Below are 13,898 nucleotides of genomic sequence, written 5' to 3'. Positions count from 1 at the left end.
AGCAAATACTCATTTTAAAATAGTGAGTTCCCTGCAACATAGGTACGCAAGCTGATGTATAACAGAGAAATTTGAAAGTCATCTATAGTTGCAGTAAAAGGGTAGTAGAAAATTGAAGAAGTGGTCAGTTTGAGATGTGTACTGCTTAGATTTGTTTTTCTTAGCTGTGTGGTTGTACTAAATAGTTTGTGATGTGATGTGCAGATTTAGCATAAACTTCAGTAATGTTTGACCAGCCTCTCTCATGGCAAGGTGGCAGCCTTCGTGTTTCACTCAAGTGACGTAAAACTGTGAATTCCACTCGTGTGAGGGGCCGCTTTGCAGTCTAGAAAAGTAGAAGTGTGAAAAGCATGTTCTTCAGGTGCACGGATACGTTAAGTATGTATACGTTACAGCTCAGCCTGCTCTGGGGATGAGCACGGGCAGAGAGATTAATCTTCTTGATATTTGTAGAGGTGTCTGTGCAGTGATGTGGGCTATAGCTTTCTTGACATACGTAACTACTGCTTCCCTGGTGTGGGCTATAGCTTTCTCGACATACGTAACTACTGCTTCCCTGCCCCAATGTGCGCAGTTGTTTAATTGTTTTAATGCACATCAATTTTGGTGATCAGCTTCATAGTGTCTATTGTAGCAGGTAGCATTGCAAGGATTTTGGGGTAGCATGTATAGCAAAGGCTCTTAATTACATGTCCAGATAAAAGAAGTTAAGAGTTTACATGAGTAAACAGAACATTTTTGCATGTGAATCCTACTCACCCTTTCACCGATGACCTGGAGAAGCGTACATGGACAGAACAGGTAGCAAACCGCCCCTGAGGATTTATTGCATTGGCTCTGTAGCTGGCTGGGGGAGGTTGAATCCACAGAGTAATAATACGACATTGCAGATTTGGAATGAGAGAGCTTGTCTCCGTGAATCCATCACCTCTTCCCTACTGGGTGTCCCTTATCTAGCACTACAGTTAGGCAGGGAGAAATGTTTGTGGGCCTTACCAGAGGGTGGGTAGATATTGAAGAAACCGTAACTGCTCACTTGCTTTAATGACTGGTGGTTTGAGTTTACTCGTGTGCTTGAATCTGTTTAATAACTCATGTCTTGTATATACATCTTCTTGTGACAAGTCATTACATTTAGCAGCTTTTGTTATTTAGAGATACTGTTGAGACGCTTCTCTTCCTGTGAAACTGTTCCATTCACATAAAAATATTGAAACAGCAATAATCTAGGGGGAAAAACGTTGGTCTTCCTCTGCTGGTCTATTTATTATGGAGCTGCTGCTGCTTGCTAAATAAATATGCTTTTGAAAATAAGGCTTTCTTGTCTTTGGAAAAAAGGCATATTCCAAATAAATGGACTATGCAAAACAATTACAAACTAATAACCATGACAGTATCGCAGGTGATGTTGTCTCAGTAAATGACTTGAATTACAAGAACATGTTGGGGTAAATATTTAATGTATTTGTGAACTAAAATGCTATCTGTGTATATTCCGTTGTGTAAGTATTTGCTTCTAATCCAGTGTTATTGCATTATGTAATTGTTCTCCCTGGGAAATACAGAATGGCATGCATTTTCCACAATACGTAAGTGAAACAACCCACAGCCTTTTTGCAATCGACTGGCATGCTGATATTAACCACTGCTGTTGCAGAATCTCATAACCTTCTTGCTCTTTACACATTTCTCATTTTAAAATCTTTGGTGTGCCAAAAATTGAGCTTTTCCTAGCATACACGAACTTCATAGGTGGTCTGCAGGCTCTTGACTCGAATGATGGCATGGGAAATACCAAGATTATTTTTCCTTGCTTTAAAGTGTACCATTTGCTGCCAGAGAGCTGGGGTGTGTGTCTGTGCTGCCTTCAATGCACTTGGTGAATTCTGAATGAAGATAAAAATATTTGTGTTTGAATAACTGCATGAAACCTCACGGGCTTCTGTTATACTTGGCACTTTATCCACATTTGTTGTAGATCTTGATTTATTTTTTTATTTTATTTTGTGGGGAGAGACCAATATGTCATTAATGCTCATATAAAAAAAAAAAAGAAAAAAGAAAATCCGTGCTGAGAGTTTATAAAGGGCAAGCAGTAACCTGTGCTTGCTGTCTGAGGAATGCGGTCTCTCATTTCAAAGGATTTTTTAAAATTTATGTCAACAGTGATATTGGTCTTTCCCTGTATTCTGTTTTTATTGCAGGGTAACTCTAAAACTAAAGGATGGTAGGTCCAGACTTGAGCACTCAAATTTAGTCAGGATGTTTGGATGCATGTAGGTGTGGATACACAAGCAAAACAAAAAAAAAAAAAGTTATTTTCAGGATAGCTTTGCCAGCTGTGTGAAATATGTGGATAGTGCACAGCCTAGGCAATTCTTGATCGGGGAAATGTGTTCTGATGGCAAGTGAAATGCCAGTGGCTGCTCTCTGTGAGAAGGCAGCTGATACCTTAGAACTGAATTCAGAAGCAGCTTTGCTGATGTCCTGTTCTTGATGTTACGATTTATCTGCCTTAATTCAGTATTATTAATATTTTGTCGCTTCCCTCTTTTCTGTATCAATAATCTCTGTGTACCAAGAAACGCATGTGATCTTTGTCTTGTTGTGAACAGCAATCCCCGCAGCAATAGCATGAAAATTAAACTGTTTTTTCTTAGAGACCAACAGGAGGTGGAGTGGACAGACAGCAAGTTATCTGAATATTTCTGAGCACTAGTGTATAGTCTGTCCTCCTAAGAGTTAATACTAATTTAGAAAGTGGATAACGAAACTGTCGAACAAAGAGTGTGGTTAGCATATGAAGAACTCTTTACTATATTTTTCTTTCAAAGAGTTATCAGCTGGTTTTTTAGGTATATGTTGCCAAGCTGTTTACAAAACATAGTTTCACCCCAGGTTTTGTCTGTTGACAGCAATCTTAGTGTAACTTCATAAAAGTTAGCATAGGTTAAGGGTAATAGAAACATATCTGCAAAGTACTGAGAGGACTTTAAAGTTGTTCAAATTCACTCTACTAAGAGGGTGAGTGAGAGGGAATGCAAGTTGGATATTCATGTTGGAGGTGAATCTATGTTGAAGCATGGTAGGAGAATCCCCATAGCGGGTACGTCCTGGCTAAAGAGAAGAGAATTCCTGTAATGTCGACAGAAGCAACGGTAATTTGGTCTTTCAATCTTTAAAATTCTTTCTTAAGACTCCTTGTGTACCGTTACTTCTAATTTTGAAATGTAATTATATACTTCATGGGACTGAAAAAATGCTTCTGTTTCCTGAATTTTCTCCTCAGACTTCTGTGTCTCATACTGTGTTCTTAAAACAGGATGCTGAGAGAATGGTAGCTTGCAGTTTAATTTAGTCAGACAGAATCCTAGCAGGTTAAAAGCAAATACAGAATTATAGATTTGCCATGATCACCTAGAAACTTTAGCTTAGGTGTTATATTCCATCTGAAGTAACTTGGATATGCTCTTAACATGAGACTGCAAATTTTATTTATTCTTTGCTATATTCATAATAAGCCAAGTGCTGCAGTTGACCCTTAGAAAGCAATGTCTTACCTGTATGCAGCTGGTCTCTCCTCCTCTCAGTTGACCACTGTTTTTCACACCAGGCACCCCCTGTAATGGCATATCCTGCCACGACGCCGACGGGAATGATGGGCTACGGGATGGTGAGTGGAACTCCTGCGACTCGAAGCCAGATGCTGTGTATCATTTGATTGCTTATAGTTTGGTAGCAGTTGCTTTTCTGAACTATTTTAGTGAGGACTGAATTTCAGTTCCTATTGCTTTGTTCTTCACCAAATCGTTAAGTCCTAGTTGTCTCAACTACTTCAGTGGTTTTTGTCTGAATTTGTCTGCCCTTTCTTACCTCACTTAGTTTTTCATTAACTTTTTAAAAATTAAGACAATATCTATTCTTGGTGGGCTTTATTGGTGTAGAAATAAGTGTATCATGTGAGTATAGATAACTACATTCACTGCAAGAGTGTTTTATTGGTGAAGTGAAACCTTCCTTAAATACTTGCTCCCAACCTCAGCAAAATGATCTGTAATGATCGATGCTACAAAACTCCAAGTTTGTGACACTTGCAGTGTGTTGTGTCAATTGAGAATTGAATCTTAGTGACACACCAATACTGAAGGCTTTTGGCATAAACTTGCTGCTTGTTGGTCTGAAAAGCTGTTCAAATTTTTGTGCTTATCTCAAATTTAAAAATTTCTGAAATGATACGCCATAACTTTTATATTAGTCTTGTTTTAATGTAGCACGGCTTTGAATGAATAAAAGGGGAGAGAACTTCCTTTGAACAATTATTCTGTTAAATGGCTTACAGACTCATATAACAAAAATAAGCTAAATGTTTCATCATACAGTCAAATTAGATCAATGACTTATAACTTGTATATACTCCGTAACTGAACTGCCAAAGTGGCCAGCTGTGTCCTTGAGGGTCTTTTGGGAGACCATGTTCCCCATTACCCATCCAGGACTCCTGTCGTATGTCCTGTGCGAAGTCGTTGTGATTAAACTACCTTCAGTGTTGATTCAAACTTGATCCGCACAACTTTGCACTGATGGTACTGGAAGCATTTTTGTAGTGGCAGTCTAGTAGCAGGCTTTTCCTTGGGGAGGGCACACTGGGACAAGCAATTTGTTAGTACCTTTGCATTCTCTGGCTGCTTCATTGTGCCAGAAGTTATTTTTAACTTTTTTTGTAGGGTGTTTTCATCAGGGTCAGTTTCTTGAATGGGTTCACCATGTGGTTACCCAAACAGCTGGTTGGCATGATAGAAGTAGCAGGATTCATCACGGAAAAGCTGATTGGAATGGGGATTGTTTCAGTAGAGCTGCTGCTGGGGATGAACCTCTGCCTGAGGGGAGTGCGAAAAGCAGTGCCAGAGATGGGCGTCTACGTAAAATAAATAAAACCTGACTTCTAAGACCATTAATACATGTTAAACTCTTAATTTGGCTCAGCCAGAGTGTCAGTAACACTTTAGACTTTGATTGCATCACGACTTAGCATTAATTAACATTGTACACAAAGTTCTTAGTTTTCAATTTTTCTTGAACTCTGTCAGCTCTGTGTTGATACCCGTAAAACTGTTCTTGTGCTTTTGAAGGCACACAGGGAAGAGCTGTCAGACCTCAGTTTTGGGAACAAGAGGACCACCACAAATGCTTGTGCTTAAACAAGTATTTTAGTGTGTCAGATCTTTGCAGCAAGAGATTAAAAGAGCTCAGTTGTTATTGAGTACTCCTTGAAAAGGCTCTAATGTTCCTTTCCAGTATTCTTTATTTGCAGAATGTTGTAGAAGGATCTTACGTGATTGCATATATCAAATACGACCAAGACTTTTCACCCACTTACCATTTTCCTTTCTCTCCTTAAACTCTTGCAATGAATTAATGCTATGTGTGATTTGATGTTGTCTGGCTTTTTTTTTTTTCTTTTTTTTTTTTCAGCCATCCCAGATGGGAGGCATACCAGTAATGACACAGCCAACTTTAATATACAGTCAGCCAGTCATGAGACCACCAAACCCTTTTGGCCCTGTACCGGGAGCACAGGTGTGTATATTCAGAATCACTGGTGCTGGGAACAAATTGCAGCTGAGTCAGCTTCTTTAAAGTACTGTAATATTTCCTTGTGTTGGACAAATGTATTGCACAAGCCCAGTAGTTCAATGTAAGGATTGCTTCCTAGCTGCTTATATCCGGGTTGGCAGCATCAAGCTTATTTTACAGAGGCAAAGAGGATAGCATTTTAAGGCATTGTTTTTCTGGGAACGTGACTGAGGTTATCCTGACACTTCAGGGAAAGGATAACAGTAGTTAATGTCTGTGCTGTTTGCTGAAGACAGGCTTCTTCCCCAACGTTTGCATTCTCTGCTGCTTTACCTCTCAGCGTAGTTTTGCGAGGTTGCGCTATCACAGCTTTTTCCTGAGTATCTGTGGGGCTGTTCTTTCAACTGTTACACTTTAAAGGATGAGATTATAAATTAACCAAGTGTGGAGTAGCTGTGAACTTGTAAATGTTAAGCTGCATGCTTATGTTACAGCATTTTGCAGGGGACAAACAGGGTGTGTGTGACCTTTCAGGTCTGTCAATGTAGTAAATGGGTTTGAAAAGAATGTGGTATCGAACTTGGTGAAACTGCAACCCAACACCTGATTGTTACTACTGACCGCTCTCAGTAGGAGGCATGTGATGTGTTCACCTGGTTGTAACCGATGGATTCTCTGAAGGTTTCTGTATTCCTCCAAATTTTTGCAGAAGATGGTATTTACAGCATAGTGAAGATATGCGATAGCTGCGCAAATCTGTCTGGCCTTTCTCTGTTCAGTGGGATGTTAGGGTAAACGGAGTGTTACTTACATGGTCTGCTTTTCTGCTTGCGATACGTCATGTGTAGATTAATTACCTAATGTTCTGGAATAAGAGTGTGCTTGAAGGGTCACTGAACATTGAGAAGAACTGGCTTTACCAACACTGCAGTTAAATGCTTACCTCTTATTCTTTGTTTTGCAAACTTCTGTCACTGGGAAGTTTCTATCTGAACTCATTTTTTAACCCAATAGCCATCTGAAGATAGTGTTTTTGGTTTTTTGCAACATTTTTAAAAATAGGAGAGGGAATGGACAAGCTTGAACACCTTCATGCTATTTTCAGAAAATACTGAGGTCATTAAGACTGTTGTGTTTGTGAGCTGTAGTTGGAGGCAGAGCCAAGTTTAGCTGGCAGATTGGAACTCCAGTATTAACAGTGTGGTTTTATTTAAGTTCAGTGCTTCTTTGTCAAAGCTCACACTGTACAACAAGACTCTGTTAGAAGAATGTAATATATTGGGACTGTATTTTGATCTTTCTATAAAGAGCTCTGTCTTTATAGGTGACTGTTTAAAAACATGCATGTGTACCTTCATTTAGGGATACGTTGGCGTACGTGTGGGTTTTGGGACTAGAGTGTGGATGGAAGAGAGTTCAGCAGCAGGTTGAAAAGGAAAAGAGCCTCAAAACTTTTCTAATGCCTGAATCTGCTCCTTTAACAGGAAAGCCTAAGTTGTGTGCTGCCAGCAGGCAGTACGTCCATCTCCTTCCCTAAAATAGAGCCTTGTGGACAGACTTTTAAAAACTTATTTTTTAAAGGCTTTATCTGAAAGGGCCACAGTTACCTTTCTGTAGCTAGAAATGCAGTTTTCAATTGGCTTTCTCTTGGACTTCTGAGAGCTGCTTTGCACGTTCACTCTCCCTTAAGACAAGTGATTTGGTATCTTTCACATGGGTTTTATACTACTTGAAAAGGAACAAAAAAGTGTTTATGAGACTTCTTAAATAGAGAACAAATTAAAGGATCCTCAAGGATAAGAGGTTTTTTCTACAATTCCTGAAAAATCAATTTTGAAATGACTCTTTAAAAAAAAAAAATATCTGCCTACCTGCCTAATCCAGTTATAAACAGGTCTGTAAAGCCGGGTGAGCCTTTCTGCTTCAACTGACATTGCAGGGCTTGGTGTAGGCTGAATCCCAGCTGGCTGTCATAACAGGAGAGAGAGGAATTAGTCACAAGTGAGGTGTGGAGAGCTGTACTTATTGTGCTTATCTGACAGCGTGTTTGGCTCCTGTGAGAAGTAATTTGATTAGAAAACCATAGCCTTTGTATCAACACTCGCTGTGTGACCAGGAAGGATTTTCTGAGACACGCAGTCGGCATGGCTTGCAGGTGTTGAGTTTTCAGAAGTCTGACGTCCATAAAGCGACTTAAATGAAACCAGATCTGCATGGGAGAGCGGCTTCCCCGCGTACAGCAGAGATGGCATTTACTAATGTGGAGCCACGGGGGGGAATTACGATATTATGACACTGAAATTACTGTACACTTAGTCTTGAGGTTCTTCTGAGAGCATGTTTGTCAGGTCAGGTTTAGTTAATACTCCTGTTGTGCCAGAAACAGAAGTAGGAAAATAGAGAAATAAAAATGTGTGTTCTTGGGGGTAAGTAAACAAATCTTGCAGAATGAATAATGGTTATCTGAAAGGCACGCAGTTCCTGACTTGATACTCTTAAGGATTTGTCATAATAAATTTACTTTTCCTACCTGTAGACAGACCTGTTTTGCCTCTCTGTCAAGTGTTCTGTTTACATGCATGCAACTTTATTTCTAATTGTTGCTATGAAAAGTAAGTGTAGTTTGGTTTTTTAAGGGCAAAATAATTTGAAACAATTGAGAATGAGACTAGAACAATTGCTTCTTTGAAAATCTAGGTGCAGAAAATATTCGTAATTTTAAAAGAAACTGTTGTGTACCTCTCTTTTTTTTTTTTTTTTTCTTTGAAATAATTTATCTTGCGTTAGGGTCAGTATTTCCCACTTGAGAAGGAAAATAATAGTTTTTATCATGATAAAATAGCAGACTTTTCTCACTGCAAAATACATCGTGCTACCCAGAACAGTGAGACTGGTCGGAGTTGTTTGATTAAATTTTAGCTGGCAGGGCAGAGAGGGTGTGTGTACGAGGAAGGGACGGGCTGAATCAATGGTCCCAACAAGGTTAAAAAGTAGTCAGAGCGATGGGAGACGCGATATGGTGCAGCAAACAACACATTTCAGGCTAGCCAGATCTGAATGGTGTACAATTAACTGGGATATAAACTACCCATTGTAAGTCCTGAATGTCGTAATGCACAACGGCAGCGCTTGAATATTCGCCACCACAAAAACATTAGCGTTTTGGCTGATATAAAATGGTACAATACTGACAAATCAGGAGTATGCCTTTACGTGTTACCTGTTCTCCTCTGGTTACTCCCAAAAACAGATAGCCTCAGGAGGGGAAGCAGCTGAGTAGTGAAAGTTTTAAGATTTAAAATACAATAAAGAAATTACTTGGTCTGCTGCCGGCATCTGTGTGAATTGCAACACTGCAGTTGTTAACGTCACTGAATTGTACAGATAAAGTAGTTGGAGCGGTCGTCTGGTGGTGATGAAGCATAGGTAAACATGCAAATGAGTGGGCTGGCTTCATGGGGGGCTTTGTTTTGTTGGTTTTTCGTTGGTTGAGTGTTTCGTTTGGGTTTTGGTTTTGCTTTTGAGGCTTTTTTTTTAAACTGGAGGAACAGGAGATGAAGTTCAGGACAGACTTATGCCAGAAAGTAGACTTTGCAGGTGCTCCTTTTGGCACATTAGTCCTAAAATATATGCTAAAGCAGCTTGACAGACTTGTTTAATAAGAAACCGGTGTTTAGCTAATGATGGGAATCGGCACTTACGGATGAGTGGTTCTGTCATACTATGACTCCAGGAAGTTTTTTGTCTTTGGAAGCGTTGAGAAGTGACAACTGCTGTTGGAGGCGATACCGAGCCTTGGGTCTGGTCCCGCACAGTGCGTTGCAGTTCAGATCACACAAGCACTGGGCAGTTAGGAGGCTCGGTCCGCAGTTCTGGACGTGTTAGCGCTAGAGAAACCGATGGCCAGTGCTGCTGTTTTAAATGTTTCTCCTTGGAAACTGCCAAGGTAGGTTGTGGTTTTCAGATGTATTTATAGGTGGTGTTTGAGATAGTATAGTTAGCTTCCTACATTGTATCTCTCTCTAACTTCTAACTATACTTTCTCCTTTTTAATGATTAGAGGAATTTTGTTCAGCTATGTATTTTTCTGTAAGGTACCGTGTCTTTTCTAGATTTGACTGGGGCATCTAGGAAGTAGCATTGTCAAGTTTTCTCTCGGTATTTAGCCTGAACAGACTTCCTGAAATTTCACCTCTGTTTCTGGTTACGTGCTGATGTTGCACAAATGACAGAGCTCTAAACCTACCAGTCTTCCACACTGCTTTCAAACTGGGACATTACTTTGGACTTGGTATCAATTGGAGATCTGCCAACTCAATTTAACAGGGCTTTTAATGTGTGACTTCAAGGCATTTGACTGTGAAGAGGAAGAATGTCTCATGAAATTGAGTCGCGGCAGGCATGCCTCGCTAACGTTGCAGCTCTGCTGGACTTCAGTCTGGCTCAAATCCTGGAGAGCTGTGGGGTGTGTGAGCTAGGGCTTTCCAAAGGGAAGACCCAGGTTTAAAAGGGGAACTTCTGACTTCCTGAAACTGCTTCTCAAGCACTTCCCATTCTGTCTCATGACTCTTCCATAAGCTGTTTATGGGGACTGGATCCGAGTGCCCCATTGGGAGGGAGATAAAGATTCCAACCCAGAGAGAGACAATACTGGTCCTGAAAAATTTAAATTCCAATGGCAATATTTATACTCTGGGCACTTCTGCAAGCAGTTCCCATAAGCATGTTCCCTGTCATGCGCAGGCTGGCAGGCATTCAGTATTTCCAAAGGAAATACGTCTTCATACGACGTTTTTTGCACTGGCTGTGAAGTGTGAGTATGCTCTGGTGATTAGCGACTCGATTGTGAGTAAACTGTTAAAGTGATGGAACCTGAAATAGAGAAAGCTGACTTTTATTTGTAACTGCAAAAACATGCAAGTTCTGTGCGGCAGGAGGGCAAATAGAATTTAATAAAGCACCATTTATAACTGGGGAAGAACCAACAAAGAATGGAAACAGCTAAAAAAAAAAAATCAACCAATAGCAGATACTTCTGCAATTACAGCCTTGCAGGTTCCTTGGTCCCTTCCAGTAGCAGCAGCTGGAACCAGTATTACCTACTGTAAATGATGGCTTGGTACAACTGGATTTGTAGTGTGGTGCTCTAAATTCGTGGCTATAGGATTTAATTTTTGTTAGTGTATAGATTATTGGTCTCAGTCTTCAGTTCTCACCTAAAGCGGCAGTAGTTGACAAACTCTCATCTTTTTTTCTTTTTCCTACCCCCAGAATATATCCCATGTTCTCCTCCTGGGCTCCAAATTGAGGATTGTCCAATATCTGCTCTCCAGCCTCTTTATATACACATCCTCTTTTGAGAGGAAAAGATGCTGAGAGGTGTTTCTTCTGGAGAAGGCACCTGGAGGGTGGTCATGCTCTGGCCAGACCCCCAGCCCCACCTCTCTCTGCTAGTACGTCGTTTTGCCAATAAAGTGAGGAGAGCGCTAACCTCTTTCACAGGAGTCGGGCTTTGTTTTGTATCTTCTTTTGAAGAAAGCCGCTGTGAAAGTGCAAGGTTATCTGCTTATTTGGCAAATGCCAATGGAAGTTTCCTTTCTGGAGGGTCATGTCCAGCTTGTTTCTGCATTACACCAACCATGGAAGAGGCTTTCTGTTTTCCATATGACCAAATACCTTGTTTTAATAGTTGATTTCTGCCAAGTTTGCCCGTTAACCTCCCCTTGTCCCTTCATTACACGTTCAGCTTTCATATTCTGTCATTCTGAGACCTTTTTTTCTTTTTTTTCTTTCCCTCTCTCTGTCGTCTTTCCTACTAGCTGTCTGCAGCATCCAGCCCTTCCAGTCAGAGTCCTCACAGAGCCTCAGGAAAGGATCCCTTTGCAGAGCTCTCTCTCCAGGATTTCTTGTAGAACAACTTAGGTATTGTCCATTATTCTGGGGAGATGCTGGTTCGTTTTTTTTTTGTGATATAAGACAAAATTAAAGTTCTAACTCAAGTTTTATTAACATGACTAGAACTGTTTCTGAAGAAAATAGAAACGAGTCATGTTGAGTTGGAAGCACTGTGGAAGTGACTTGGAAACTCTGTATATTTAACTGCAGCGGTTTAAAGGCCTGATCAAGTCATTTTGCTTCAGTCCGTTGGAAATAAAGTTTGGTAGTTCCTTTCTGAACTGCAAGAGCCGGCGCCCGTGGTGCTTTGCTGCAGCTGGGGAGAAGGAGCTGGTGCTACCTGGTAGTTACCATTTCAGCAGGAAAATGGTTAGGGTTGGTGGTCAGCAGCGAGCACCTGACTGCTGCTGGCGGTCTGCTCGTGCGCTTCACCAGCTTGCTTGACCAAAGAGTACAAATGTGCACTGGAGTTCCTTCTGTTCTTTTTTTTTTGTCAATCAGGGGCAGGTGGGAATTCAATACTAAAATAAGTGAAAACATGAACAAATTCAAAAATACCTAGTGTAAAGGAAGAGTAGGCTTTCTAGCACACAGCATCTGCTTTTCTTTGTGCCCTTCTCTGGTTCAGCATGAAAAATGACCTTGAGTTCTCTTCATAATGATGTTGGTCCGTCTTACACTGCCGCTGGTGACGATGTTGCATGGGTAAGTAGGGGGTTTTATTGTTGGACGAGCCAGCTTTATGCAAAGAGATGTTCAAAGGCTGGTGTAGTTGGATGACTGATAACTTCTGGTTGTTTTCTGACGCTGATTTTGTAAAATTTTGACTTCTCTTCAAAACTTCACACCTTGGGGTAGCTTAGACATTTGAAGAATGGAAGTTTTTGAAGGAAACACAGGTTTATAGCAAAGTTCTACTTCTGTTGGATGTTAACACGAGGGTGTTTAATCTTTCCAGATTCAATTTATGTAACTGTGTTAGATGGAAGAGAAAGGAACGTTTCCAAAAAGATGTGCTCACCAGTAAACCCCCACTTCCAGGAAAAAAAATGAACTTCAGTCTCTCAAACTCTCCTCTTCCATTAAATGATGCAGTGAAATGATGAAGACCAATGAAGGAACCTGGGACGACTCCGTAAGAAAACATCAGTATACAACACAATGCCAAGAATTGCCGTGAATTAAGACGAAGATCTATTTTTTTTTTGTCCTGGTGATTAACACGTCGATACTTTCAGCTTCTAATAATATCCATAATTGGTAACACACAAAGAGAAGCCTTTGTTCTGGAAATTGAGATTGGTGTTTGGAAATGCTGTCTGGAGTGGAGATGTCCTTTACCGTAACTCGGAACAAGACTTTGGGTGGGGGAGGGTCAGATCCTAACTCTTAATTCTGCAGTTACCTTTTCTTCAGTCCTCACAAATGTAGGCACAGCAGTAATGGAAATTAACTTTTTTTAAAAATTATATATTCAGTTTGCAGTAGACATTCCTTATGTATTATTGTTTGTATTTATTTATGATTATCAATTTAACATAAATATTGTATCAAAAAAAACCTCCTTATGAAAATGAGTATGGATGTATACAGTATGTCTGATTTTTATCCACAAAGAATGAATCTGATTCAGAATGCTTTTCAGCTGACATACAGAGCACTAAATATTTTAAAGGTCTGAATCTAATGAATTCTCAGTATAGATGGGAATTAGGGAAGAGCTGTAAAATGCATTAATCCTTATAGTCAATTCTGTGCCTAGGATTTTGCAAGGGAACAGTTAACTGACTAGAAGAAGCACTACATTTTTAATTCAGCATTAGTGCATTGGGAAGGAACTTTATTGCTTTGTGCTTGGCATGTCATTATTTTTACATTTGACATTATAAGGCCTTTCCAAAATGAATGTGAGGAATTGCTTTCACTTTAAGACTTTCCTTCTTTTCTGTACAAAATTGAGGTGTAGTGTGTTGGGGGGGAAGCCTTTTCATTTGGCTTATGCCATGTTTATGAACATGTACCTTTTAAAAAGTAAAAAAAAAAAGGGGAAGTAGCTTCCTTACGTGTGTCTAGTGGGTATTTAGTTAACGAAGAGTTAAAGTAGCACTGTTGATCGGTGCTTTGTGTAAATACATCATAACTTTTGGGTGGAGTGGGGCCTTCAGAAGGATAGTCACCAATATGAAAGCAATTCTGTACATGAATTAAGCATACTTGCTGCATTGTCTCTGCAGATTCTATTTTTGTTTAAAATATTAAAATGTATGTTAGCAAAAATGGGTGGATTTTCAAATAAAATGCAGCTTCCACAGAACTTTTGTTACGGTATGAAAGTCTGAGGTGCTTCTTTTCTTTTTGCTGCTTAAAGTGTGCACTGATAATTGCTTTGTTTACTTAATAAAATACCAAATGTATTTCATATGTGGAAA

The 13,898-nt window shown here is 39.9% G+C and overlaps 1 protein-coding gene across 5 annotated transcripts in view; it reads left to right on the top strand.

Annotated features, from left to right (window-relative positions):
• Positions 1-13,898, top strand: part of PICALM (phosphatidylinositol binding clathrin assembly protein) — a 70,036-nt gene extending 56,138 nt beyond the window's left edge. For 2 of the 5 annotated variants that reach the window (XM_086739697.1, XM_086739693.1), the window contains 5 exons: positions 1,566-1,589; positions 3,614-3,673; positions 5,473-5,577; positions 11,394-11,496; positions 12,428-13,898. In XM_086739697.1, the coding sequence (XP_086595823.1) occupies positions 1,566-1,589; positions 3,614-3,673; positions 5,473-5,577; positions 11,394-11,486 (282 nt within the window). In that variant the 3' untranslated portion in view covers positions 11,487-11,496; positions 12,428-13,898. Of the gene's footprint in view, positions 1-1,565; positions 1,590-3,613; positions 3,674-5,472; positions 5,578-11,393; positions 11,497-12,097; positions 12,158-12,409 lie in introns of all 5 variants that reach the window. The other 3 variants (XR_015257516.1, XM_086739694.1, XM_086739695.1) reach the window with 3 other exon arrangements.

Source organism: Chlamydotis macqueenii, chromosome 1 (genome assembly GCF_036417535.1).
Source record: "Chlamydotis macqueenii isolate bChlMac1 chromosome 1, bChlMac1.mat, whole genome shotgun sequence".
In the NCBI taxonomy this organism is placed as follows: domain Eukaryota; kingdom Metazoa; phylum Chordata; class Aves; order Otidiformes; family Otididae; genus Chlamydotis; species Chlamydotis macqueenii.
Note: the sequence above shows the minus strand (reverse complement) of the source record. Positions and strands in the feature narration are given on the sequence as shown.